Genomic DNA, 27,604 nt, shown 5'->3' on the forward strand with positions numbered 1-27,604 from the left:
CTCTTCCCCAGTGACTCTCCACCGGCCAGCTCCTCTTTCCACATTACTGATGTTTCTCTGAGATCCTGCCAGAACTACACCTCCTGATCTGTGTCATAGTTTCTAACCCTTCATTGTTGTGTTTGTTGCTCACTCTCTCTGTGAGCTGCTGGTGTGACAGGTACTCTGTGGGTGGTGGACTTCTCTCTGAACGGATGTAATTAGTGTTTGAAAGCTTATGTATCAGAGTGTTTGCTTGTGTCTTAAGGGGATGGAGAATCTCAGAGTGTTTCTGTGCAAAACCCCTCACATTAGAATTTTGTAAACCAAGTGTGCATGTAAACACTCATCCCGAGGGTAACAAAGACCTCTGGTGAAAGCATAAAGACCTGCTTGTTATCATGTACGGCAGTGCACAGTTATAAATCACAGAGCGTTCACAACACGTTGTTTAAAAGCTGTTTATTTATAGAATTCATATGAAAATGTCACTCCTGCATCAAAATGAGACCGATGATTATCCATCGTTTTACAGATACTCTTATTTACCTCTCACACGCTGCACACTGTGTCTCACAGACACGGCGCCGGGAGTGCCGATGCAAATGTTCCCATTGTTAGTACTTTGGGACATCTCGTGCTGCATGCTCAGTGGAGCAGCACATTCCTCAGGTTGCATGTTACTGAGTTACCAGTGAGCCAGCTGCACACAGCAGCATGCTGCACTGTGAAGCACCAAAATCAACCTTTCAGATTAACAACTAATAACTGCAACTCTGTGCCTTTTTCAGTGGAAAAATAATGACTCAGAGCTGCCCTGGAGCCGCTTGTGCACTCTGCACTGACCTGTGGGAGTGTTAAATACACACACACGCACAAACACACACATTCAAACACACTGGCAGTAAAGAAATGAAGGGGCAGTTGGCAGCATAATTAATTGTGTAATCTTCAGAGAGCTGACTCCTCCCTCTCTGTCACACTCACACCTGTCAGGTACATTAACTGTTACCTCGTGATTATTTTCTGTTGGGTTGGTGTGTTTCCGCTCGGGGCAGCTGGGATTATTTCTGTTTTTTCTTTTTGGGTGGCAGAAGTAGGGTGGGGGCAGTGGGGCATTGCAGGGTGGAGCGTCACAGTCTATGTCCTGTGTTCACTTCATTAGACTTTAAATGGTCTACAGGGAGGTTGCGACTGCCTTTCACATCACACCACCTGCATTTCCCATTACACACAGCTCACTCATAGTTACTCACACAACCCCGTCCATCCACACTGAGACACACACACACACACACACACACACACACACACACACACACACACACACACACACACACACACACACACACACACACACACACACACACACACACACACACACACACACACACACACACACACACACACACACACACACACACACAGTACAGACATCTCTTCACAAGCTTTCTCTCCTAATACTTTCAGCATAAACAAACACACACTGTATGTAAGTGCAGATGTGCACATGGCATAAACACAGCATGTGGTCATATTTTTTTGCCTGAATATCCACTTTTCATACAGTTCACTGCTATAAATCATTCAGTCATCACTCAAACTAGCACTTATAAGCCAACAAATCTTTTTCTCACTCTCGTACACAGACATGCAAACACACATGCACTGCACTGTTTGAGCTGCAGGCTGCAGGGAGCTGTGCACGAGCGCCCACCTGGGCTGTAAAACACTCCAATTTTCAGTTTTGACTTTACATCAAGACAGAAATTTGTTTTCCGTCGACATCTGTCTGATCCCATCATAAGTTGAGCTTCGCTCATTTCAACTTGCCAAGGGGTCACATTACACAAACAGACACACACATCACACATTAGGAAGGCAGACCCTGCTGCCTCATAAGTCCTTCATGTGAGTCTGATTTCCTGCATTTCTTTTCCACTCAGGCAGCTCGCCTTTAAGGTCTCTAACACGGCCCTCACAGGTTTAAACTTCACGACAGAGTGGTCTGCAGGTCGGCCCATCATCACACAGTAACTGGAGGGAATTTCTGATCACTGTTGACACTGGACCCAATGGTAGGAGGCGGGCAGGGGGACTGGAGAGGTCTGTATCCTCCCTGAGTGGGGTCCAGGAAGGCTGCTGTGGCAGCCACAGGATGGGCATAGCCAATGTACTGCGGGTGCAGAAACTGCCCCTGGTGAGGCATGATTTGTGTGGCCTGCTGGCAGTTGAGCACAGAGAAGTTAGTGGGCATGTTGACGAAGACGCTGGCGTCAGGGGGCAGGCAGCAGGAGGCCTGAGCCCGCATGAGAGGAGGGGGAACTTGGCGGGGAGCAGCCGGTGGGGCGGAGGAGCTGGACGAGGTTGCCGTGCTGGACTGGCGGGATGACGAGCCTCTGGAGGTCCCTGAGCTGGCCATCATAGGGATGGTCTCCAAAAGGCGTCCGCCACCGGCTCCGCCTCCTGTCGCACCTCCTGATGAAAGCTCCTGTTTGGGTCGGAGGCAGCGGCAGCAGCACACAGCGACCACAGAGCCCACCAGGATGAAAGCCACAAAGACAGAGCCCACAATCAGGAAGGGCACGTAGATGGGCACTGCAGAGAGAAAAAGAGACACACTGAGTCAAGACACTCTTAGGCATCACGTAGTCTGACACATTGTGTTTTAGCACAAGCAAAACTCCTGAATGTGAGCAGAAATTTGTTGAGAAATTGAAACAAGAGCCTGAGCAGAGAGGAGTGTTTAGACTAAAAGAATGAAAGGTGCACTGGGATCAGGTCCTCAGGGAGTCCCAGGCTCTCATTAGCAGTTATTAACTTTGTTTTGATCTGTTTTAATCCTCAGCACCCTACTGTGTCCCCAACCTCCTCGACCCTGCAGACCTGTGTGTACATGTGTGTGTGTGTGTGTGTGTGTGTACATGTGTGTGTGTGTGTGTGTGTGTACATGTGTGTGTGTGTGTGTGTGTGTGCGTGTGTGTGTGTACGTGTGTGTGTGTGTGTGTGTGTGTGTGTGTGTGTGTGCGTGTGTGTGTGTACGTGTGTGTGTGTGTGTGTGTGTGTGTGTGTGTGTGTGTGTGTGTGTGTGTGTGTGTGTGTACGTGTGTGTGTGTACGTGTACGTGTGACATTCTTGAGGCTGGCTGCCAGCAGATATTTGTGACCCTTCTTTTTTCTCTGACTATTTATGACCAACCCTTTGAAAAAAGTGACTCAGGTTGAACTCCAGTTTTTGGCTTCAGCTGTAACAAAGGTATTAGAGTGGACTGATTTAACGTAGCTGAACAGGAGGTTATTCAGCACTTTAAATCAAAGCAGTAAGCCGATGCCCTCTTACTGACCTTTTATTTCTTTTTGGTTAAAACAGTAAGTTAAAGTAAAAAAGAAAGCCCTTCCTCTCTGACAGTCTCACGGACCGGAGCGTGATATGCTGGGTAAGACACCAGAGGCTTTATTAAAATGACAGATTTAGAAGTGAAGATTTACAGTTTATGAAGATGGGATGTCAGCAGGAAAAGCTCCAAAGACAACTTTGAAACATGATCAACAATAAATTTCCCTTAGACAACAATAACAGTTTTATTCATGCTGCACAGTTTGACCTTACAGTAAAGCACAGAGTGAATTATTGTTGGCAGGAACAAGGTGGCGGATGAGGTGAGGTCACTTCTGAGGTGTTTTCCTCCAATGCTCACTCACAAAAACACCTTACAAACACAATAAGCACTGTGTTACATTAGCAATGATTAGTTGTGTTTTATTGTTCCCACAGGGTGTAGTTATTTTGTGCTTTGAATGTGCCCATGTGTTATGAGGTGTAACTGTATGCCAAAGAGAGAGAGGTGGCAACTGGCTCCAGTTTCCTTTTGTCTCTGGGCTCTTTGAAATACATCCATACAGCCTTGAGAAACTTTTTCAGAACGCTCATCAAAAGTAGCAGAGCATTAAAAAAGGATTACCGAGTGAAACTTGTTAAGAGCTGGAGGACATGCTGAGGCTGTGGTACTGAGTCCAGGTGACAAAAGACATAAACCAGCTGCAGCAGAGGCTAGGATACTGTGACATGAAACAAACTAGGACCCTGACCCATTTCCCTTTGACAAGAAGCGGTGTCAACTTCAGAGGCCAACGCAGCTCACAGCGAACACCTTCCAGTAAACAGGTTTTAACAGGAACTCTGCCATGGCAGCACATATATAAGTTACAAGAACAGAAATGTCCCAGGGAGGCTTCGACAGCCCTCTTTTCCTGTGCTTATATGGCCTCCAACTCAACATCTCCACTCCCGTTTACTGCACGACCAACAAGGATTAGGAACAGCTAAAACTTTGGTCTTGTGTTACTTCGTCCCTGCTTTAACTGCAGGGCCTCTCTCCAAAACACTTCTCTGTAAATCAGTGATGGAGGCCAAAAGAGCTGCGAAGCTCAGTAAATACAGGGGGGAGAGGAATACTCATACACTGGAAGTATACAGCAAAGCCTACTTTAGTCGAGCAAACAGAAGTAAAAGTTCACATATTTTGCAAAGACAGGGCCATACATACGTTGAATTAACATTACTATGTTGTCAGTCTATCAATGCATTTGTTGGAAAGCATTTTATGTTTATTACCTATGACGCTAGTTTAACTAAATTTAAGAACTCTAGTAAATAAGTCTAATGCTTCTATTTTTATGGATCAGCTCTCCTTCTGAGGGTGTAGAAATAAATATGAGTTTGTTATCATGGTAGAAAAAATGAACACCACAGTCTACAGTCATGCTGAGCCAGATCATTGCTTTGAGCTAAATGCTCATGCTGACCCGTGCTCAGTGGTGGACAAAGTACACAGCTTCATTACTTAAGTCAAAGTATAGACCATCCAGGTCAAATATTACTCCAATACAAGTGAATGTTGTTCTGTCAAATTATTACTTGAGTTAAAGTACTGGAGTACTTCCTTTTAAAATACTTAAGTATCCAAAGTACTTCTTTAAAAATCTCAAAACTTTGTATTTTCACAATACATAAATGCAGTCAAGTCTACCTAGAAGTACATTCTGTTACATCATGTTTATCTAGAAACCATTACTTCAAATCTCTAAAAACTATACCATGGAATAAAAACAGAAACTAAGTTACTCCAAGTACAGACAACTTAGTTTGAAATGTTCATCTGGAATGAAACAAATGTCACGTAGCTCAACACGCTTTCTCAGGTTGGACAGTGAATGTTTGTACGTTTGAGCAGAGTGGGAAACAGGGAGAACATTTCAAACGATACGTATCATTCTTCATTTCAAAAACCTCTAACACCGGCTGAAGATATGGACATGGGTGCTCAGTTGGAGAATTATAGCCATCATTACCACCTCTACATGAACTGCCTGATCTGAGTGAAACGTGCTCTCTGTTTGCTCCACGTTCAATCGTGGAGACGCACAATATACAGGTATGTTAAAACACTGAAACAAACAGAACTACACAAACACATTTTACTGTCTTAGGGATCAGATTTCAGAAAAGAGAAGTAAATTCATGAGCTGACTTCAAAGCTAAAGTAGTGAGTAACTAGAGCATTGATAGAAATGTAGTGGAGTCAAAAGTACAATAATTGTCTTCTGAATGTAGTGGAGTAAAAGTCATAAGTTCCCCCAAAAAATAATACTCAAGTAAAGTGCAGATACTCAAAAAATGTACTTAAGTACAGTACTCAAGTAAATCTACTCTGTTACTGTCCACCACTGCCCATGCTAGGTATAGATGAGACTCCTGGAAATGTTTTTTTGAGTGTTTTGAAATTTCACAACATCAAACTCAAGATATTTATTTAGATGAAAAAATCCTGCTGAAGTGAAGCATAAAAGAGAAAGTATGACAGATTTAAAGAATGACTAGATCTGTTTTTATACATCTCATACTCATTAACCCATTGGCTAAGTAGCATTCTTCTTTTACCTATTTTATATACTCAGCTAAATTACTACACTTTGTTTATGGGTCATGTTCTCTCCTGTGGATCTGAATATATCTATCCAGGGTTGTAGCCTGGGTACTAAAGAAGAAAAGAAAGACAAAGAGTCTACTGTCATGCCGTGTGGCCTGCTAGCTTAATGGCTTTGAGCTAATTGCTAATGCTTCCATATGCTAGGTACAGCGGAGACTGGCGGGAATGTTAAATTTGAACACTTGCCCAAATAAATGTAAAACTTTGATATTATGACGACACTGAATTAAAAGTGAGGGTTAGTGTTAAAGGGTAATTAAATCTAAATTTATCATAACAGGGGAAGAGAACAGAAATCCATCAGCTATCAAAACATTTACGCACAACACAAACTACAAGTGTTGGTGAACAGACAGGGGATCACTGAAGTCTTTATAATTCGTCTTCCAGTTACCATGAACGCATGCACAACATGTCATGGAAACTGGAAACACATAGTTGTTGAGATTTGCTTGATTTGTGTTTAAGCCTGGAGCGGAGAGGCTGGACTGACTGACCAACTTTAGCATTCATAGAAATGAGCATAGCAGGCTCGATTTTGCTGTGGGCTACAAAATTTGGATAATGTGAAGATTTAAATCTTAATGACAGAGAATGCATCGTTTATGGCCTTGTAGTTGTTTCAGTTAATTAATCTGTGAAGATCTGCAGATAGAGCAGATTCTGAGAGTGAGCCAGAGCCAAAAGGGTTTACCGCTTATTGAACAGTCTAATTTCTATCATGTAGCTAGATGCTACTCTTTTTAAGTGAGCTTAGTTTTTCATCTAAATTGCAGGGAATTACTCCTACAAAGTAACCTTGCATAATCAAAATCAAGGACCTAATATTGTGCTTAGTCGAGCATTAGTTTAAAATGCGGCTGGGCTTTGGGGGATGCAGCTGTGTCTCGTGATAGAGTTGGTTGTTTGTCGATCAGATGTTAGGGGGTATGAACCCAGATCCTGCTGTACCTGGGCTTAGCCTCCAAACTGCCTCCGGTGCTGTGTTATCTGTGTGTCAATGAAGTTGCTTACATGGCAGCCTCTGTCATCAGTGTATGAATGTGGTGTGTATAGGTGGATGTGACATGTAATGTAAAAGCGCTGTGAGTGGATAGAAGAGAGACAGGAGGACTCGAACACGTCTTCTTCTCATCACTAAGGTTGCAAATAGAAAATCAAATCTACAAAACAGTTCTCAGGACTTAACTGTCTACCGCCTTTTTTAAGGGTTCTTTAATCCTTTACTTCTTGCTCCGGGTGACCTTCTCATCCTGAGCTCACAGGGGCTGAACCCTCCTATTGTTCCCTGTCACTCTTCCACACCTGTTGCCTGAGTTGAGCCGTGGCAGCCATGCTGCAGTAACAGCAGCCCCCCTCTCTTAAGCTCTTGTTTTGGGCACACTCTCTTTGTGGCTGCGCCGGCTGGAGTCTCCCTCGTCTCCCCCGGCTCTCCCACGGGCGTTCTCCTGTTCCTAAATACCATATGTTCCCTCATGCTGAGCACATTAATAATTTCCTGCCTGTTATCCATTGACATTACAGTGTGTATCTTTCCTGGATGATTAATGTAGGCTGTAAGCGAATGAAAAATGAAAGAAATGCACAAACTGAAAGCCTTTAAGAAAAAACACACACTTCCTCTTTTCATAGTGAGGAAAGTAGGTGCTTTTCTTTAAGTTATTTTGGCTGGAGGCCACTGAATGAAATGTATATACCTCTTCCTGAAGTGATAAGGCATGGTAGTCTTAGCAAATGACAGATTTTAGCAGGAGGTCCAAAAGAGGGCAGAGATATCCTCCAGGGAAGCATGAAAGCATGGAGGCCTCTTTCCTCTGGTGTCCAGTATTACTCTGTTGTTTTAAAGAGCTGTTGTTAATATTATTCATGATATGATGCAGATTCATGTGGCTCCAGACTGATATATGGGAATGTAAGCAGAGCTCAATGGTGGATAAACATTTGTTCCCTACTCCATTCATTCAAATAGAAAACAGGGGGAAGGCTATATTTGACCTTATATTAATGTATATGAAGTTTCTAAATGTGGCTTGTTTGAGGCATGTGAAGCCCTTTAGAGCCCACAGACAGGAGACAGGAGCCAGACTGGTGAGTGTGTGGGGAGAAAGGAGGGGGAGACGACGGGAAATGGACTCCACGAGAAATTATAACGCCATTTTTTTTAATGAGCAGAGCTGTCAATGCCTTTGAGTGAGCCTCTGCCCAGGATCCGGTCAACTCCAAACTCGATCCCCGTGGGGACATCGTGATCTGAACCCGGCTCCCACTCTGCACTGCTACAAGCCAGAACAAACAGTCTGTTTATAAGTGCAGCACGGCGCAGTGTGCCATTTGTAAGTGCATTTAGACTAACGGGTTTGCTGTCTCCTGCACAGCTGTCGTTGCCAACAGGAGCATGCAGCAGAGGAGGGTCTTTACAGGGAGATACTGAGGGACTGTTGAGTTCAATAGAGGAAACAAAACTTTGTAATAACTCTGCAGTTTCAGAGATAAGACGTCCTGTGCATGGCGCCATCAGTACCCCATCATTAATTTCATATGCCACTCTGTGAAATCCTTTTAAGGCTCTCAACGTGAGTTTAGTCCAGACTAACAATAATCAATGATCATTTATTTGAAGCAGTAGTTGTGTGTATGTTACTGTTCTGGTCTGTAACGTGATTGATTTTGATGTTTATGAAGGCAAAGTTTCACTGTGTTTGTGACAGTACTTAAATGCTGAATTAACTGTGTAGGTTATACCTGCACCAGAATCCTTGTCCTCCTTGCTCTCTGTCCCTGGATCTTGCCGGTCGTTGTCGCAGCTCCCCTGATCCAGCCGCGCGTCCGTACTGGAGCAGCAGTAGCGCAGCTCGCATTTCCCGCAGCAGATGATCGAGTCCTCGCCGTCGATCTTCTCAGGGCACTGGAAACCTTCTTTCCACGCGCCCTGTGAGTCGTGAAAGCCGTGGCAATACTCTCCACTGGCTTTCACGTTAATGATGACCAAGAGAAGAGTCGCGATCACGGTGACATACATCGGTAAACCTCCTCCTCCCCACATCCTCGGGGAAGAAACAGAGAAACTTTCACTCCCCGTGGTTACCTCACCTGGCGAGGGGAGTGGTGCCGTGGATTGGTGCGATACAAGGAGCCGAGGGGGTGAATTAAGAGCGCAAAAAATCCCTTAAAAGCTGTCATTTGTCAGAGGAATCCCGTGCGTAATTCAGATCCAACGTCTCCAAAAGTTGCTCCACAGTAAAGATTATCCAAGAGTTGTCCGAAACAAAACTCTGATAAGATGCTACTAAAAGAATAAAATGCTTCAGAAGTGATAGTTTAAGTTTAATTTATAATCCAGATAAAGCTCCCGGTGCTCTTGCCAAATCCAGAAAGGAAAGCCAAATGATCCCCTCTGGCACCAAAGCGCAGCTCTTCGTATCTCCCTCTAACTCTTCAGATAACTTTCCACAGGGAAAAAAAATCACTCGGAGTCTAAACCATCCTGCAGTCAATCAAGAGATCCCTCGCCGCTTTCCTCGTGAGTGACACAAACTTTACAAACTTTTGTGACTGGGTCTGCATTGTTCACCGTCAGACAGCGAGGCAGGTCTTGGTAAATCGAGCCGAATTGAACTAAAGCGCGCAGCCTGTGTTGATATGCGTCAAAGTGAGAGGGGCGTGCAACAAGTCATATGGAAACACACATCCCCTTTCCAGGGGTAATAAGCAGTTTGAACTACCAGTGAGGCTGCAAAGAGCAACTCTCGACTTCCGGTTTGAACCTTTAAAATAAAACTTTGGAACAGAATCAAATGTGTATAATTAAACTTTATGAAGAACTTATATTTGAACTAAAAAAAAAAGGACGGATTAGACATCAACTAGCGTGTGCATTTATTGTTAAGGCAAGCATATATTTCCTGCCGTATATGAGTGCTGCTTTTCCCTACCTTTTTGCTGTCACCTTTTTTGCCTGTGGTTCAGTTAAAGTCCACCCGGCTTAGTTTTGTGCTGAATGAAACTCAGTTGTCTCGTAGAAAGAAGAAAAAAATCCGGTGGTTCTGAATGTTTGGACTGCAATTGAATCCATCCAATCCCCGCTGCTCCTTCAGGGGCTCTTCATGACGACTGTGACCTCTAGTGGAGTTACCCGATGATTGCAAACATCTCTCATCTCAAGAACAAAAAGCACAGAACATATACAAGACCGAGTACCTGTTTAATGGTGAGGAAATCATTGGTTTGTGTTTATTCTAAGAAAAACATATAAGAAAGAATTGAAAGTGTTGAATTAAGTGTTGAAAAAAGGGACTCAAGAGCAGTTATAAAAACATTGAAAGCCCATCCCATCAAATATTACGTTAATCAGTTGTGTACTCGGGCCCTCCTGTCCAAACGAAACGTGCCATTTTGGATTCCACTGTAGTAAATAAAACATTCAAAATTACCTTCTCAGGTACCCTTCCAGTGGAAAATGCATGAAAAGTGCTCTCTGGATGCCCCTTAAATATTTTAAAAGTAAAAAAGTGCTCTCTGGATGCACCTTAAATATTTTAAAAATGAAAAAGTGCTCTCTGGATGTACCTAAACGTATAAAGTGTAAAAGAAAAGTGCCCTCTGAATGCCATTTGATGCCCCTAAAATATATAAAACGCAAAACAGTGCCCTCTTGATGCCCTCTGAATACCCTTGTAGTAAAGTATGATATGTTAATTGTTTAATATTATCAATAATATAGATATAAACAAATGTTTTGTGTTTTCCTTTTTCCATAACTGAATGCCACAATTGGTCACATAAATATTCACCAGAATGCAGGGGATTAAGTGTTAGATTTTAAAATGTTCTAGGGGAAGACCCCCAGAAAATAAATTAACCAGTTAATAATAAGTTCACTCATGGATAACAATTCCAAAACCAATCAACACAGTAGTTCAATACAAATTGAGCAGCTGAGAGAATGCGACCCAGAGTGTAAATTACCTTTTTAAATAAAGGTTAAAATTTGAATTAAATACAATGCTGAGTCTAACAACAAACTCCAACACTAGCGGCTACATTATTTGAATTTAGTGAAAATATTGTACTCAATTAATTACTTTTTATGATATAACCTCAGCAGTGAGCAGGGCTAATTTTTCTGACTACTGAACGGTAATATTTACTGATTAACGATATACTTAAAGCTGCTGTTGGTAGTCACAGACTTAACATCTTTTCAGAGAGAGGGACTTCAAATGTCAACACTATCCCTCCCAACCAGATTTCCTCTTAGCACCAGATCGGTGTGTGCAGGTGCAGTCATGATAGTGGGAATCATAACTAATCAGAGGACGTAGTAAGGCCCACTCCTTAACCAATCAGGACAGCGGATTGGAGATTAGCTATGATTGGTCCGTCATAACAGGAACTAGGGGAATAATAACTTTGCTCATACAAAGCATTGGAAAACGCAGAGATTTTGCAATAGTCTCAAATTACCTCACTTACTGATGAGTACCGATGGGCATTATTACCCTTTCTCTAAACCCAGCAGAAAAAAAGTAAAGTTTTTTTTACACCATTCCTACCAACAGCAGCTTGAGCCCGCTGGTCCCCTTTCTCTCCTGCACTACATTACCCATCATGCTTCATTGTGACGCGGTGTCCGTGGCAACAGCTCAGGAAGTGGCGCGCGACTCTTGAAAAACTGTCACAGCAAACTGAAGAAGAGTTGGGATGTTTTACCTCAACAACAACAGACTCGAAACGGTGAACATGAAGTGTTATGCTGTCTGAAAGTCTCTTCTTACGAACACAAGGGAGGATTGTCAACCGGGAACGTAAGAGATATTCAAATATCTGTCCTGCTGTGTGAGAAAGTACATGTTAGCTTAGGTTAAGCAAAGCGGAGCCTAAAGCTAACAGCTAACTTTCAGCTGAACAGTGAAGTTGAACTGATGAGAGTGAGTATCAGAGCTAACTTCATGTTTTAAATCTACTCTGTGAACAGATGTCGTTTGTTAGAGTGGGGCGGACACAACAACACACTAAAGGAAAGCGTCCTGCTCGCCCGAATAAGGCAGCATCAGCTACCAAGAAGGAGTGGGTGGTGAGTACTGAACACACCTGAGAGACATGGAGAGGATGAAGTCTGCTCTTTTACATCTTAGTGACGATATCACGTCCTTATACTTGTCTAGTACTTGTGAAACCACTAATAGTGCATTATTATTTTCAAGTAGACAGTTTACCTATATTTGCTTTGAATATTTTCCCTCATAAATACATGTGGGACATTCTGGTGAGAAGTACTCACAGCCTACATCTGTCTGTTTCAGAGCACAGTGAGTGACCTGTCTGTGCACAAGCTCACACCTGCAGAGCTGGTAAGCTGTTTGTCTTTTTCTCTGAGGTTATTTTAGTTTGATTGAGCCAGAGCACACATAAGAAGGTATCTCAAAGCTTGATCCTTGTGGCAACTGGACTGCTATAAATTCTTGAAGACGTTTCACCTCTCCTCCGAAAGGTTTCTTCAGTTCTGACCAGACTGGGGAAGAGCGAGAAAACGACCCTACTTAGGACCCTTTTGTGACTACCTGGACACACCCACGACTGTTAGAGGCTTATATTTTCTAGCTCTTCCCCAGTCTGGTCAGAACTGAAGAAACCTTTCAGAGGAGAGGTGAAACGTTTTCCAGAATTTCTACCAGTCCAGTTGCCTTACGGATCAAGCTTTGAATTACCACGACCTGGATGGCTGAGAAACTTCACAGACTAAGAAGGTATCAGCACTGTTTCAGCTCACACTGAATTCAGGTGACACATGAGCATGATGTCAGTGAACTCAGGGTTCGAGTTTCTGAGCTTGCATAAGGAGGAGTCTGAGCTTTGTGTTAAAGTTGTATTAATATGCAAATGATAATATGTTTGAATATTATTTATAGTAACAAGATACATAGGTTAAATCTCAACACTGACAGTAACACCAGGGACTGCTGCAATCCAGGAGCCTTGCTGCCTTGCTGTTTGTGGACCTACTATTCAAAAACTTCAACCCTCTCCTGCTCGTTCAATCCTGGATGAAGAAAGGACAGTGGACATAAAGCACATGGGTTCCAGGACTTTGACCACAGCTTGCTGAGGCTACTTTGGTCCATTTCCTCCCCGTAATTATTATTTACTATAGGATTTGTGTGTATACTGTTTTTGCCCCCTGTTGTGAAGCTTAATGTGTCTGGTTGAATTCCAAATGGCACTTTTTCTTGTATTTATTTATATATCTCCACCCCAACACAAGCTTTTTTTACAGACCCACATTAAGCTCAGATAATAACTCGAACCCTGGTTTAGCTCATCATACTGAAACAATTAAAAGCTTTATTTCCAGCCTATATCTTCTTATATGTATGTTTACTTCTACTTCAGAGTCATCGGCATGAGATCCACAAGTCCCACAACAAGGCTGCGGCTCAGTGGGAGCTGAGGGAGAAAGCCCTGAAGCACCATTTAAGACACCCTGGCAGCCCTGCGCCTCTTGACCATGCCAGCCTCAGCATCATCAGGGAGGTTTGTGTGATTACTCTGTATAACTCACTTTGACTACTTTTTTGGTGGTTGTAGAAAAATGAAGTCTGTTAATATACAAAGAGAACTCCCCCCTGCTGCTGGCTGGGTCGTGTTTTTCTGCTGCAGGTGTTTTCTGATCAGCTGCTGCTGCAGGACGTGCTGGCTCGCTCGGACCGTGCCATGGCTGTTGTTAAAGACTTATTTGGAGATGCTCCTCGCAGACAGACAGGTAGACAGTTTACCTTTGTCTCTGTAACTGCTGTGGATTATTATAACATTAATGCAGTGATGAATGTATGTGTTGAGTGTTTAGCGTTCTTTGGTTGTCTTAGTTTTGTTGGTAACACACAGTGTGTTGATATATTTCTGCAGGGCATCCCAGCGTGACAATGGCACCAAACTGTGATTCTGACTCAGCGCTGCCTGTGCTCCGGAGACCAGATCCCCCAACTCAGCTGTCACTGCTCAGCCAGTCAATGATGGATCAACAGGTGTGTGTGTGTGTGTGTGTGTGTATGAGTGTGTGTTTCAGCTTTAATCTGTCTGTCTGTTTTTTTCCTCATACTTGTTATTAACTGTAAGTTTTTACATGAAGCTATATTTTGCATCACCATGTTGGTATTCATGATTTGGTTATTATCTCAGGCTCTTAATGAAGTGGAAGCTCCAGAGGAAGACTACAGTGATGAAGATAACAGTCCTGATGGCAGCACAGACTATAATATAATCAGAAGGTAATAGTGCCCACAAACACGCACTCATCAAAAGAGGGAGTGAGTGATTACTGATTTAACTTTCAGTTTCACTACATTAATTATTTTTTTTCTTTTCAGGGCCAATGTACAAAAAATGAAGGCAATGTCTCGAACAAGAGCGAAACAGAAAGTCCATCATCCCAACTCACACGAGGCAGACGGAGGAAATGTTCCTGTGACCCCCTGTACGTCAGGCAGAGCACCGGATGAGAGGGGTAGGATGAAACTCTGAGCTCCAGCAAAAAGAGGAGGGCAGTTTTATCATGAAGTTATCACAACTGGAGATACAGTTGATATAAAATCTCTCCATCATATTTCAGCTCTCAATGCCACAGTGGCCGTTCAGCGTGTTCGGTCCAGACTAAGTCAGTCCCAGGAAGAAAAGGAAGAGCCCTCAGTCCTGGTTTCTCAGGTTCTGAACCCTGAGCTGCCTCTCAACCGGTCAGGTAGTACAAGAATCTCCTAAATGGTGTATTTAAATGTTTTATGAATGGCTTCACAAACAGAGGAAATCATTATTTTTTGTCTGTGTTTATGTTTCAGGTGAGAACAGTAGACGCAGCAGAAAGACCAGGAAGTGTGTATCCAGGAGTTTGGAGCTGGATGGCTCCTCTGTTGCCTCTCTAAGTGGGGACCAGTCCAGTCTGGGCCTGCTGCAGGCCATGTTGGGTCAGGTGGCGGCAGACCTGGACACTCTGAGTGCCGGCCCTGAAGCAGCCTCAGCACAGAGCGGGACACAAAGTCTCACAGGGTTCTCTGTTGCATTGGTCTCCACTCTGGGACGTTTAGTACATCTCTTCAAACAGGTGCTTTATTTGATCCAACAAATCTTTATTAATTAACAATCATAAAGACAGATACAGAAAGACAGCATGCACAGACACATTACAGGAAGGTGATTGACTTAACTCAGCAGAGCGTCGTCTAAAGCCTCTTACACACTGCAATTCCACAACAGTGTTAGAGCGCAGTGCCCCAATCATCCCGTCCTCACACTTACACATTGCACCAATGCGGCTTGATGTTTGTGTCACAGTGTGTGATTTCACATCACTGTACAGTGATGTGGGAATGGTATAGGCATTACAAATACACACACCCTTGGACATACACAGATACACAGCACTGTTCCACCCGACTGGATACTACACATCGCCACCACCACCCAATCTCTTCACCTCATGTCACCTCTGTGACTTCCTCTGAGGGAGGATCAGTGGTGGAATGACTTTGTCCCACCATTACGCCTCTGTAAAGGGAAATGTAAATATCCATCCTTGTAATTGCAGTATGTAGGAGCCTTATGCTTAATCATATGAGTACTTGTTGGTGACGTTGTAATATGCAGTGCTCCAAGACAACTAATATGATTAAAGAACAATTCCATTGTTTTTGCATTTTTTAACCCTTCAAAAGAAATCACGTCCTTAATACTTTCTTTTCTTTTTCTCAAAAGTTTAAAGTTTTTTGTACTTTCCAGGAATCCTTTAATTATTTCACCTCCTTTCAGTCTAAAGTCACTTTATTAATGCTTAGTAATGCTTTTTGAAATTAACCTGAACTTACAAATGCATTTTCAAACAGCAGTGACATAAATATGATGTCTTAAAATCAGAAATCAAAGTACACATGACATAACATACTCTGCATAAAGTGGTTCTATAAAATATAATTTGATATGTTACTGTGTTAAACCGATTTCTAATGCCAGTAATGTCTCTGTTTCTGCACTATTTAAGCCCGTCCTTGTCCTAATGAATTGCTAGATTGTCTTTAATTTAACTCTTCATTCTTTCTTTTTTACCAAACTGTCTGCAGAAAGAAGAAGAGACTCAGATAGAGTCTCATGAGAGGAGAAGACTAGAGGAGGAGTTGAGAGTGCAGCGTGTTCTGATTGATGCACTCACTGCTGAGACGATGACTCTGAGAGAAGAGGCTGCTACCCTGCAGGTAAAATACAGTTTAGGTAATAACAGTAACCTACTCTGTTGAAATGCCGGCTGAGCTTTAAACCTGTCTCTGTTCGGTTCTCCTCAGGCGGGGTTGCTACATCGGACAGCAGAAATCGAGCAGAAGTTGGACACAGTGGTGCTGGTGATGGGGGGACTTGGACTACTTCAGGATCATGCTTACCCAGCCCAAGACTCAAATGTTGAAGGTGCAGGTTCAGACTGTTAGCATGTATTTGTCTATGCATCAAAGTTTGCAGAGTGAACCGTCCGTAATTTGTTTTTAAATGTCTGACACAGATCTCCAGTCTGCACCAGTTGCTGTACAACATAAGGAGCAATTACGACCTTCTGTTTCTCCTGCTGTGTTGCTCTCCCCTCCTCGACAGAGAGACAACTGGCATCAAAATCCTGGTAACAGCTGAGTTTCGTCTTCAATAGCTCGTTTAAGACATATATGCTCATACACTCAGTCGACCAGCTGCTGATTGTACCACTAATTTTTCAGAGACTCATTCAGTACTGCTACACCATGAGCTTCCACCTGTAGACACCCTGAGCTCCTATGAGGCCCTCAGCTCAGCCTCCAGCTTCTCCAGCCTCCCTCTCTCCGGCCTTCCTCCCGCTCCTTCCTTAAAATTGACCCTTGACGCTCTGAGCTCACAGCTCTCTGCAGAGGCCGTGCTCGCTGAGATTGCACAGCTGAGCGAGCAGAACGACCTGATTAAGGCCCGACTTAGCCAGGCTGGTTCAGGGGTTTCAGGATCATCTGAGAGCAGCAGTGGAAAGAGACGTTTGAGTCCAGGCAGCACAGGAAGAGTCACACCCACAACTGTTGGAGAAAGGAGGATGTCGGTTTCCACCAGGACAGGGAGACGGAGTCAGCATGTCCTGGCTGCTGAAGGAGAGCAGGTGATTACTCGGGTGACGTTTTACTGTCACATTTTGGTTTATTCAGTTTTTCAGGTTTTGTTTATCAGTTGTCTAAACATGATGTCCACTTTTCTGAAGCACCTGAGGGTTGAAGTTTCTTCTTAAACAAAGGTTTCATACGAGTCTCGCCTACAAAAAAAGTTTACACCGTGCTTTAAAACAGTCCCTTTAATCTTATTCATATTCTGGATAAATTGATTTTCCTAGTTTTTAATTCCTTGTTCAGTCCACTTGATGGTGCTGTTGAGTTTTTTTCAGCTGATGTCAGCAGAGATGACGGTCAGGAAGAAAGCTCTGTCTGCGTTTAAGTCAATCCTGTGGACCTATTTTGGATTTCTTAATGAGGAGTGCTGCATGAAAATGAAACATTAAAAGAATACGACGCATGTAAGAGCGAACCAAACACTAAATCAACTCAACACTCATTCAACATAGAGGAGAACAGGGGCTTCTGTTAGATGCTAAAAACACTGGAGCCCAGGTGTGTGGATGCATCACTATAACAGCTCATTATGTGACAGAGGACTAGCAGCTACCTTCTCATGTTCTCCAGACTACAGCAGCACCCAGAGGAACTGGGGCAAACTGTTCCTGCAGTAGTTCAGCCGTCAATACGTGTTTACATTCAGTGAAGTGGGACCAGACTCGAACAGACACAGATTAGTGTGTCTTTACCTTTACTACAAAGTTTAATCTCAGTGTCAGTCAGTCTTATGTAGAACCAAAAATGACGGAAGTTAGATTATTTATTTGTTATTATATTAAAAATGTATTTAAATAATTTCTTCCTTCCTAATATTCAGGTCAAATAAAGGCAATCAATCACGATGCATTCTAATAAATGGTGTCCCAATACTCAGATCACAACATGTTAAAAATCATAATATTGTATTGTGACTTATGAATCATGAATAATAGAATTTCATGGTTCTGCCGGTGATTCCCACCTCTAATCCTTAAAGTTGTTTTTCACTGTTTTCTTGTTCAGGCAGCATCACCTCCCTCTCTGTGTGTGAGCAGTGTGGAACAGCGCCTCCTGGAGCTGAACAGACAAAGTGCGGAAGCGAGAGGTCGTCTGCTGGAGCTCATCGAGCAGCAGAAACAAAGTGTGTCTCCCTCTGGTTCCCCCATCCCTCCATCTGCCTTCAGTCCACAATCAGAAGGTATGTCAGCTCAATCTGACAGCTGTCTGTCCATCTGTCCGTCTGATTGCCTCTCTCTATAATAAAAAGTGAAAATCTCTGTATCAAACTGAAGGAGGAGGTCCAGAGGTGTCCCTGCTGTTGCCTGAACAGGAGCTCCTTTCACAAACCGGCGCTGTGTGGAGACGGTAGGTAGCTCCCTCAGATTAAAGCAGTGTTTTATCTCTCCTGTGGTTCTTGCTAGCAGGTAGCATAATGTTTATATCAGACGTTGTTCCTTATAAAACAATCAACAAGACTGGAGCCGTCATTAGGAGGTTATAAATATCTAAATTTAATGGGAAATCTTTACATTTATGGAAGACTGAAACTAACTTTTTAGAACATTTCTCATTCCCTGGTTTACTAACAGACACAGTAAAGACAAACAGATTGTTTCTCATGATGCATTGTTATTGTGATTCAGATCTGCAGGCTCTGAAGTCTCATCTTACAGTCCCGGGGGAGAAACGAGGGATGGCAGAGCAGAAGTAAGCAGACACAGAAACTTCAGATGATATGGACGTGTAAAAGTTTTAAGAAAGTGTCACTGCTTTTTATTTTCATCTGAAAACATCTTTTCTTTCCACAACAGATGGAGAAACAGACAGAGAGAGAGGGCTGGTTTGCTTTGTCCACTCATGTGAGATGACAGACAAGTTGAAGTTGTAACGATAATTTAAACCCTGGTTGTTAGTATTTTACTTGTGTATTTTAAACTGTTGAATTAAACGTTTTAAAGCAGTTTTTTATCTGCTCAGGTATATCGACATCCAAACCCATAAAACAAACTCTTTGATTGGTAGGTTTTCTCACCCTGCATTGTTCTTAATATGTAACACCTTTCATGCAGAAGGTATGTTTGAAGGCTGTGTGTGCAAGTAGAGTTTAATATTTAATATCACGAGTGCCTGTTCTCTTTCAACCGTAAAGTGATTTAATATTTTCTCTGCGGAGAGATCTTTGTTTTGAGACCTCTCCAAAAACTCTCTTTAAATCTAAGTGTCTGTGTGGCCTTATTTTGCACAGCCATGTTGACTGGATTATAAAATATTGTGCGACTATGTGACTGTGTGAACTAAAGAGAGAGAACATTTAGAGAAACACCTTGACCTCATAGACATCTGTAGCTCCTTTTCTTCTGCAGAAGGCTCATAATGCAGAGAAAGGGTCAGTGTATGTTTAAGAATAAGAGATACAGATTTATAATTGGTGTTTTCCATCCCTGTAGAAATGATCTGGCTTAATGAGCGGACTTGATTTGGATGCCACCCCTTCATCCCGTAGCTCATAGTAAATACTAAAAGAATAATCATAATCTGGGGCTCTGGTGGCCTAGCGGTCTAAGCGCCCCACATATAGAGGCTACAGTCCTCGTCGCAGGGGTCGCCGGTTCGATTCCCGGCCGGTCGACCATTTCCTGCATGTCTTCCCCCATTCTCTACTCCCCAAATTTCCTGTCACTCTTCAGTTGTACTATATAAAAAAGGCCAAAAATATAACTTTAAGAATAATTATAATCTATTAATGCTTTATTAATCTGGTTAGAGTTAAGGAAGGCTTGAATAAAAGGAACTCCTCATACATTACAGTTTATGTGTTGATACCCTGGATAGAACTGAATTTCAATCTGAAGAAGCTCCTTGAATGAGAAATTAAACAGCTACAAGAACTTTTACAGAGTGTGCAGAAAGTCCAATTGCCTTTTGGATTAAGTTTATGGTGGAGTCTTGTATCAGCCTCTACGTGTGCCACACATAGGCTGTGCCGCACATAGGCTGTGCCGCAGATAGTTCAAGCCAGAGGGTTCATGGTTAAGTAAGAGGCATACTCGGGGTACTTAAATAAAGGTTCCATCAATGGATATTCTTAATAAGTGCAACCAGGAAACATGCAAAACAACAACATGTGGACAAATAAAAGAACTATTCACATGAGGAGCAGAGAATAAATAAACTAATGACAGGATAAATCCAGGAGTATCTATGTTGGCGTACATTATCAATTTCCAATACTTGGTCCCAACCGTTCTCCCAATACAGGTCGAGCAACCCTAAGTATTGTGAAACAACACAGAGTGGAGGAACACTATCTGTAGATGGTCAAACTTCTTGCAGTACTTGAACGCATCAATGCATATATGTGCTATTTGTGGCGTATTGATCGCATATTAAAGGAATTCACTTTAATGCCGTCAACAGCACCGCTTTACCCCACCGCGGCTCTAACCCATAGACTATATAAAATAGCACTAACCACCTAGATGACAGTTTCCCGCCATTAAAGACAGCTTAAATGGCGGGAAAATGAGCCGTAACCCTCTTCACGAAACAGGTATGTTTGCATGTTTACATCGACTTCAAAACGCTAAAACAGAAAGTACCAAAAAAAGGAATTGAAGTATCAGCCATGTTAGTTCGCCATTACTGTGTCAATCTGTATTTAGATATGATAAAATGAATCAATAAAACTAAGATTTTCATGGTTAACATTTTAAACTACACAAACAATAGTTGAGTTCCCTTTGTCATACTCACCTTCTCACTGTTGTATATGGGGAGCCGTTTGTAGAATCGTGAGCACGGAAAATAACAGATACAATTCTCCACATTTAGCTCCAAGACGTCATAAAAATGTAGTGATTTTTTAAAAGTAACATTTTTATCACATTTAGAGCAATATTTGTAATCTTCACATTTGATTTTGTTGTGAAAAATATATTTAAGTTATAATCACTGTTAAATCTAAATGTGACATATGAATGTTAAATGTTTAATACAAATGTTAGATCTAAATGTTAAATGTTGCTCTGCGATGCTAAATATTTAGCTAAAATGCAAATTCACACTGCTGCTGGGCAGAAATACCAAAATAAAAGCTTCATTAAGTGATACAGACTTAGCAATAGCAACTTAGCTTGTCTGCACCATAAACTTGGTCAGTACTGTCATAGAGCGTTGTGAAATCTCTTTGTGGGCTCCAAAACTGCCTTTAAAAGTATTTTTAAGGTGGGCAGTCTAACTATAACCCGTAGAAGTCAGTATTACTGCTCGGCGGCAGTGTGAATTTGAATATTAGCTCAATATTTAGGATCGCAGAGCAACATTTGACATTTAAAGTCAAAGTCAAAGTCTTCTTTATTGTCAAAAACTGCAGTATGCACCATACATACAAAGGATTTGAGATTGTGTTTCTCTCTCTGACTCTAGCAATGACAACAACAGATAAACATAGGAAATACACACAAGACAAAGAAAATGGATTAAAAAAAAGACCCAGCTAGAGAAACATGCCATCAATCATCCAGGTCACAGTAATTAAAAGCTTATTCTGGACGTGGTCGAATTTCTTTAAGACGTTTCACCTCTCCTCTGAAAGGCGTCTTCAGTTCTTGTGGATTCCTTGAGACCTTCCCCCTTTTCTCTCAGCTGTGAACACAAGACCCAGATTTGCTTCACTTTGGGACATCCACCACAGACACAGGATGCCACATGCGCACCAGGTGAGGATGTGTAACTGGAAACATGGCTTCATCAGGTCTGTTTGCTTAAAGAGAAAGTAATGAAGTTAGTTTATGATTACCATAAATCCTCAAGTATAAACTGGGGCCTTTATTTGCTTTAACTGCTGAAGGTACCAGACCTTTATATAAGGCAGGCCTGTATTAGAGGAAGTCCTTTATCTAATCCTCTCTGTCTGAGAGGTATGATTCATATTTAAATGTTTATAGCGTGGCTTTTGTTCCCACAAAACCTGAGCAAACAAGGCAAAATACAATGTCTAATCACAGTGAAACTTTCACCAGCTGTTGTATTGATAAGCATCTGTACGCTCAAACTCTTCAGTGATTGAGACAATGACTCCTTCAGATGAGGTAGAAGTCATATATCTATACATAAAGTAACTCTGACATTACTATTTTTACAATAATCAGGGGTTTAATCAATCTGGGACTGTGTGGGGCTCAACTCCTGCACATACAGGCTATACCATCACACCAGAGTGTATTTATTTATTTATTTATTTAGAATAAATGGCTTTCTGCAGGAAGTAAGCTGGTTATTTGCCATGACATTTGTGACATTCATTTTTACTGGGTGTGAACTCACTCGCTTCTCAAGGTCATAAAGAGAAGTCAAAAGCATCAGTTTGTTTCATGAGCAGAGTAAAAACTCCTCACAGGAGCTTTAAGCTGTGGATCCTGAGGACCTCAGGTGTGTACATGCTGGACATACTGAAACAGATCCACCCACAGAGCTTATTCACCACTGCAAGTGTTAGAAAAACACCCATTTCAACACCCATTAACTCAAACATTACCACAGAGAAGTAAACTCACACTAACACAGATTTTTCTGTGTAGTTAACAAAGTAACATGGAAGAGAGAGGTGTATTTGCCACCAGACTTCATCAACTTGGGGTGTTCTGGTTACTTGTGCTGCATCTGGACCACAGGGGGGCGCTGTAACAATATTCTTTGACTTCTTGCTCTTTTGTGCAACAATCAGAAAGTCATGGATAAGTGGTAATAAGTGGGCTAATTTTCACTGCAGGTGGTGTTTGCAGAGGGTTTGAAGGTTTCTTGAGTGATGCTGGAGTAGGAGAGGAGAACACTTCAGTCTCTCATCCAGTCAGGAGGGCCGTGTGGGCGACGACAATGACCAGCAGGGAAATCAAAAGGAGTAAATATTGCAGATAATAATAGGATGGAGGCATAAAGGGGCCAGGGACAGCCGCCATAAACATGGGGTCAGAGGTCACTGAGGAGATGCAGGGGGTTGCAGGCGGGGCTTATTGTGCCTGACCTGGCTGAGTGAAGCATGGGGTGAATGAGGATTAACCCCATTCCAATGCCTCTAAATACCCCCCCACTCACTGCAGGAAGGTTCCCATGTGACTCCTTCTTCACACCCACCATCTCTGCAGCATTACAGCACCAACACCATCAGAAAGCAGAGGATGAAAACATACTTTATGTTACTTAAGATTTGTATTAATAACAAATACACATGCTGGATGAGACTAGAGCATGCTTTAGACACACATGCACACACACAATAACAAAGGGGTGTACAGGGGGGGGGGGGGGCGTGTGTGTGCAGGGGGGGTAGTTTTCTTTACTCATTTAAATCTGCCCCCACTTCACCTCAGTGAAGGAGGCTGAAGTCACTTAGAAAAACACACATACTAAACTTTGTGCACACATTGGCTCACACTATCGCCTTTGATCGTGTCCAAACTGGAGTCTGCTCCATCAGATGGTCCAACTTCAGAACGACGACCTCATTTTTATTAAAAAGAGACAAAAGAAGGATCTATGAGGTGAAAACTTAATTTCTTTAATCAAGCACAGAGCCCAGCACTCTCCTTGAACTTCAAGTTTATGCAGATTAATAAGTTATATCATGAGAAGGTCTTGTTTTTTTTTAAGTCATAGTACGACAGAGTAACTATGACAAAAAGCATTAATCCAAATTAGCTATGTTGGATGTTTTCTGTGCAGATTCCTAAAGATACAGAGGCACTACACTAGTACTTTATCTTTGATCCCCCTTTCCCTCCCTTTTTGTAATGCTGCAGCATGGTTATCAAGCCACTGGAGGGCGACATTAAAGTACTCCAGATGCTTAACTCAGGGTGCTGAGTTTCTCAAACCCTAATTCATACTTTCTCTCATTCATATCCAAACTTTATGAATAATTGAATGTTATAAAAACAATAGTATCAGTGTCAAAACTGCTCTCCATGTAACACACACGGGGAAGCATCTGTTTCATTATTATTGTAGAGTCACAGCATGATCCCCTTTTAAAGTTGTTACGGTAAACAGAAGTATGATATTAAAGTGTTATAAACATGAGGTTCAGTACGGGAACACTTTCTGAACTTTCTAATCAGTTAGTTTTGAAGTTCTTGTTTTAATCGTGTGTAAGTCTGCAGAGTTCTTCTCTCACTGAAACCCTCTCTGCACGGTACATGCCTTTGCATGAGCGTGTGTATGCATGTGATAGTGTGCATGTATGTGAGTGGGTGCCTGTGTCTGTACTCCACAGCTGCACAAGGCTCTGATCTGAAGCAGGCTATTGCTTGCTGTGAAAATATTATTGCAAGTGTTTATTATTGCTTCAGTGTGAAACAGTGGGAGTGTTGTGTGTGCTGCACGGGCTGGTGGAGTATGGAGTGCGTGTGTGTGCGTGCGTGTGTGTGTGTGTGTGTGTGTGTATGTGTGTGTGTATGTGTGTGTGTGTGTGTGTGTGTGTGTGTGTGTGTAGGGATAGTGGTGGTACTGGTGGAAGAAGGGGTACGGGGGTGGGGGGGCTGTCTTCGTTCTCCTCCTCTCTGTTTCCCACCGGCCAGCCCCGGCCCGTGGCCCATTGCACCCTGGGTAATGGGGAGGCCTATTGGAGTTGATTAGTTCCGGCTGGAGCCCAGATAGAGTTCTGACAGGCAGGAGAAACGAGCTCTCAGCGTGACCCCCCGCCTCCCCCCTACACACCCCTGTCTCAGGCACAATGGGCAAGCAGGGGAAGGGCTTTTTAAACAACTGCAGCTTCACTCTCCTCTTCTTCAGCCCCCGCCACCCCCTCGTCCAAAACCACTATCACTCCAAAACTACACCACACTCCTGCACACATTTTACCTTTCCCTCTTTACTGACAAACTGAAGCAATCTTCTCTGCTCTGTGTTTGATAAAGATAAGTCTACCTGTTTCCATACCACAGAAACAACAAATTCACTCCTGGGCACCAGAGCTGGGTCCTTTAGTTATTTTAAAATGTAAACCTGCTCATTGTGCTGGTATAGGAAGTGTAGACGTGTAGTAGACATATAGAGTAGTAAACAGGATCCTCCTAGAAATAATGTGTACCTAAAATAAAATATGCCCTCTGAATAATCCTGTAGACCTAGAAGGAGTGTGTTGTGTGTGTCTGCAGGGTGTGCTCTCCATCTGCATTTTCTAATTTCTTCTTACGAACATTTGTTTTGATCAGTGATATGAAGCCTGCAGCAACAGACCACTGGTCAAGTCCATCACTAAGATCGAACAACATGCCTTCATCTCTGCCAAAAGACTGCCTGACATATTGAGCTGGTGCAACCAAGCCATGTGCAGAAGTGACCTGGCTGGTAGAACCATGGGACTGACGCCACTCCCCTTCAGCTAACCAACCCACACGTTCAGCTTACAGAGAAAACATAAGCGCTCACTCAGGTGGGTCCAGTCCACAGCAGAACAGATTCTTCTGTGGGTTTGAAGCAGACACTCACCGTGATGGAAAGTTCAATGACTCTTGTGTTAGTGTTTGTTCCCTCTTACCGTTCATCCTCTACTCTGATAATCTGGTGCACTGAGCGCTGCTGGAGCCTCATTGGTCGACAGAGCTGTCAATCAGTTGTCTTTTTAAAATCAAATAAATTCAAACTAAACTTCTGAATTAAATGAAATGAACTCTTGGAGATAAATCTGCATCATAATAACTAACTATAATGACAGAAACCATGTTTGACAAATATTTATGGGACCTGCATTTATTTTTAGAGTTTGAATCATGTTCCATCTGTTAACATGGAGGAGGCAGGGTTTAGGACCTATACTGCAGCCAGTCAGCAGGGGGAGCTCTACATCTTTTAGCTTCACTGTCAGTGAACACTTATGATGTCATTGATATTTGCCCACCTGTGTCTGAGGAGATGAACAGTAGTGGTTGTAAGAGAGGCAGTGGGATCACGGCGAGCAGGAAGAGGTTAAACTTCACTATCAGACAAACAAACAAACTTCTGCACCCTTACTTCATGTCTGTGCAGAGGTGTGGATGACTCTGTAGGTTCTTGGAAGTGTAAATGTGAAACAATCCAAACTTTATGTTGTATTTCTCTGGCTAACTTTGTTTTCAGCAGCAGCGAACTCTCTTGCTTCACTCTCTCTCTGTGACTTGAACCCTCCTGCTCCGTCCCTCCTCTCTCTTTCCTAGCGGCAGCTTTTGGTTGGGGTTTTTTATTTTTCATAAGAACAGTTTGTCTCTATTGAACTTTAAAAATACAGAGATGGTATCATCAGCATGTGGAACTGAAAAATATCAAACTATGAAAAATGTTGATAACCTGAGCCTGTATAAGTTCTGTATCCTGGATGCAGCATGCTCAGCGTGTCACCCAAAGAAACAGCGTCTCAGGATCAGCCTCGGTGCATCGTATCTCCCTGACAAACCATCACATCCACTGTGTTGGACACCTGTGGCACAAACTGACGACTATTACGCACATTCCTCAACAGAGCAGCATCATTCACACACTTTCCCCGCTTTGCAGATTCATCCTCTGTATCCTCTTTATTTCCCACTCCCACTCAACCCCCCAAGATCCCCTCTTTCTTCTTCTTTCCTTTTCTCTCTCGCTCCCTCTTTCTCCACACATAATTGATTAAGGGCCGTTTTCATAAATCAATTTGGGACGCACATCAGTCAGCCCTGAATGGAGGAACCCCCCTCTGAGCAGCGGTATTAATCTACCTCAGCATGCCCTGCCACTCTCACTTACACACACTCACACACTCACACACTCACACACTCACACACTCACACACTCACAGCTCTGTATGGTTTGTTTTCTTTGGTTGAAGTTTTCGGCCGTTGCAGGTTGCCAAACATGAAATATGCAAATGTTTTCAGCAGTTTCTGCAGACACTGGGTCCTGGAACAGGCGACCTGACAGACACATATACACAGTTTCCACTGAGTCTGAACATCGCGCTGGGATGAAGAAAAATTGGAACAGAAATGTGGGTGTTTAGGGGGAGGGTTGATGGATTAGAGAGGACGACAAAAGCAGAGGCAAGCAAAATAAAACCAGCGTCTTTTTTATGGAAGTGAAAGAAGTCTAACTCTTTCCATCTGTCTTTGCTGTACATCCCTAAACAAACAAATATGTTGTTTGTACACTCAGAAGTCTGTCTCCAAGACAGAAAGGTCTCAGTGCTGTTTATAATCATTCTCATTATTAACTGACTTCATCTCTCTGTCTCCCTCTCTCTCTGTCTCTGCCTCTCTCTTTGACTCAGAGCTGTTATTTTGGATGTTTTGATATTAATGTAACCATGACACCGCCCTTTCTCATTAGAAAAACTGTTCCAAGTTGCAATGGATTCTGGGAGCACGAGCCTGCAACAGCTGCAAGTGATATGCCTGACTTTTCCCTGGATTTGAGTCTGGATTTTCTTACACTCTGCCCCTTTTCTCTCCAACTTTTTCCTTCACCTTGATCTTTTGTTCTTTTTTTTATTACCTCC

General features: G+C 42.7%; 2 protein-coding genes and 1 long non-coding RNA gene across 4 annotated transcripts; 2 read left to right on the plus strand and 1 right to left on the minus strand.

Moving 5' to 3' along the window:
• Positions 1-426: 426 nt before the first annotated feature.
• Positions 427-10,125, minus strand: LOC117828873 (protein shisa-2). 2 transcript variants are annotated; one of them, XM_034706237.1, is made up of 3 exons: positions 9,901-10,125; positions 8,711-9,012; positions 427-2,577 (listed from the first exon to the last, which is right to left on the minus strand). In XM_034706237.1, the coding sequence occupies exons 2-3, from the start codon at positions 9,009-9,011 to the stop codon at positions 2,006-2,008; spliced, it is 873 nt and encodes a 290-aa protein (XP_034562128.1). In that variant the 5' UTR covers position 9,012; positions 9,901-10,125; the 3' UTR covers positions 427-2,005. The 2 variants fall into 2 exon arrangements, with proteins under 2 accessions (XP_034562128.1, XP_034562127.1); XM_034706236.1 differs by lacking the exon at positions 9,901-10,125 and having other exon boundaries at positions 8,711-9,798.
• Positions 10,126-11,585: 1,460 nt separating this feature from the next.
• On the plus strand, positions 11,586-19,318 carry spice1 (spindle and centriole associated protein 1). Its single transcript, XM_034706235.1, has 18 exons — positions 11,586-11,772; positions 11,943-12,041; positions 12,271-12,318; positions 13,358-13,498; positions 13,625-13,727; positions 13,871-13,989; positions 14,144-14,232; positions 14,332-14,468; positions 14,574-14,699; positions 14,797-15,059; positions 16,072-16,203; positions 16,291-16,411; positions 16,503-16,616; positions 16,711-17,114; positions 18,124-18,298; positions 18,393-18,465; positions 18,744-18,807; positions 18,912-19,318. The coding sequence occupies exons 2-18, from the start codon at positions 11,943-11,945 to the stop codon at positions 18,966-18,968; spliced, it is 2,265 nt and encodes a 754-aa protein (XP_034562126.1). The 5' UTR covers positions 11,586-11,772; the 3' UTR covers positions 18,969-19,318.
• Positions 19,319-19,723: 405 nt separating this feature from the next.
• LOC117828874 lies at positions 19,724-25,623 on the plus strand. The gene is made up of 3 exons (XR_004634514.1): positions 19,724-20,650; positions 21,695-21,818; positions 25,311-25,623. It is a non-coding gene; the product is annotated as an uncharacterized LOC117828874 (long non-coding RNA).
• The last annotated feature ends 1,981 nt before the right edge of the window (positions 25,624-27,604 follow it).

The sequence above is a fragment of the Notolabrus celidotus genome, chromosome 17 (assembly GCF_009762535.1).
Source record: "Notolabrus celidotus isolate fNotCel1 chromosome 17, fNotCel1.pri, whole genome shotgun sequence".
In the NCBI taxonomy this organism is placed as follows: domain Eukaryota; kingdom Metazoa; phylum Chordata; class Actinopteri; order Labriformes; family Labridae; genus Notolabrus; species Notolabrus celidotus.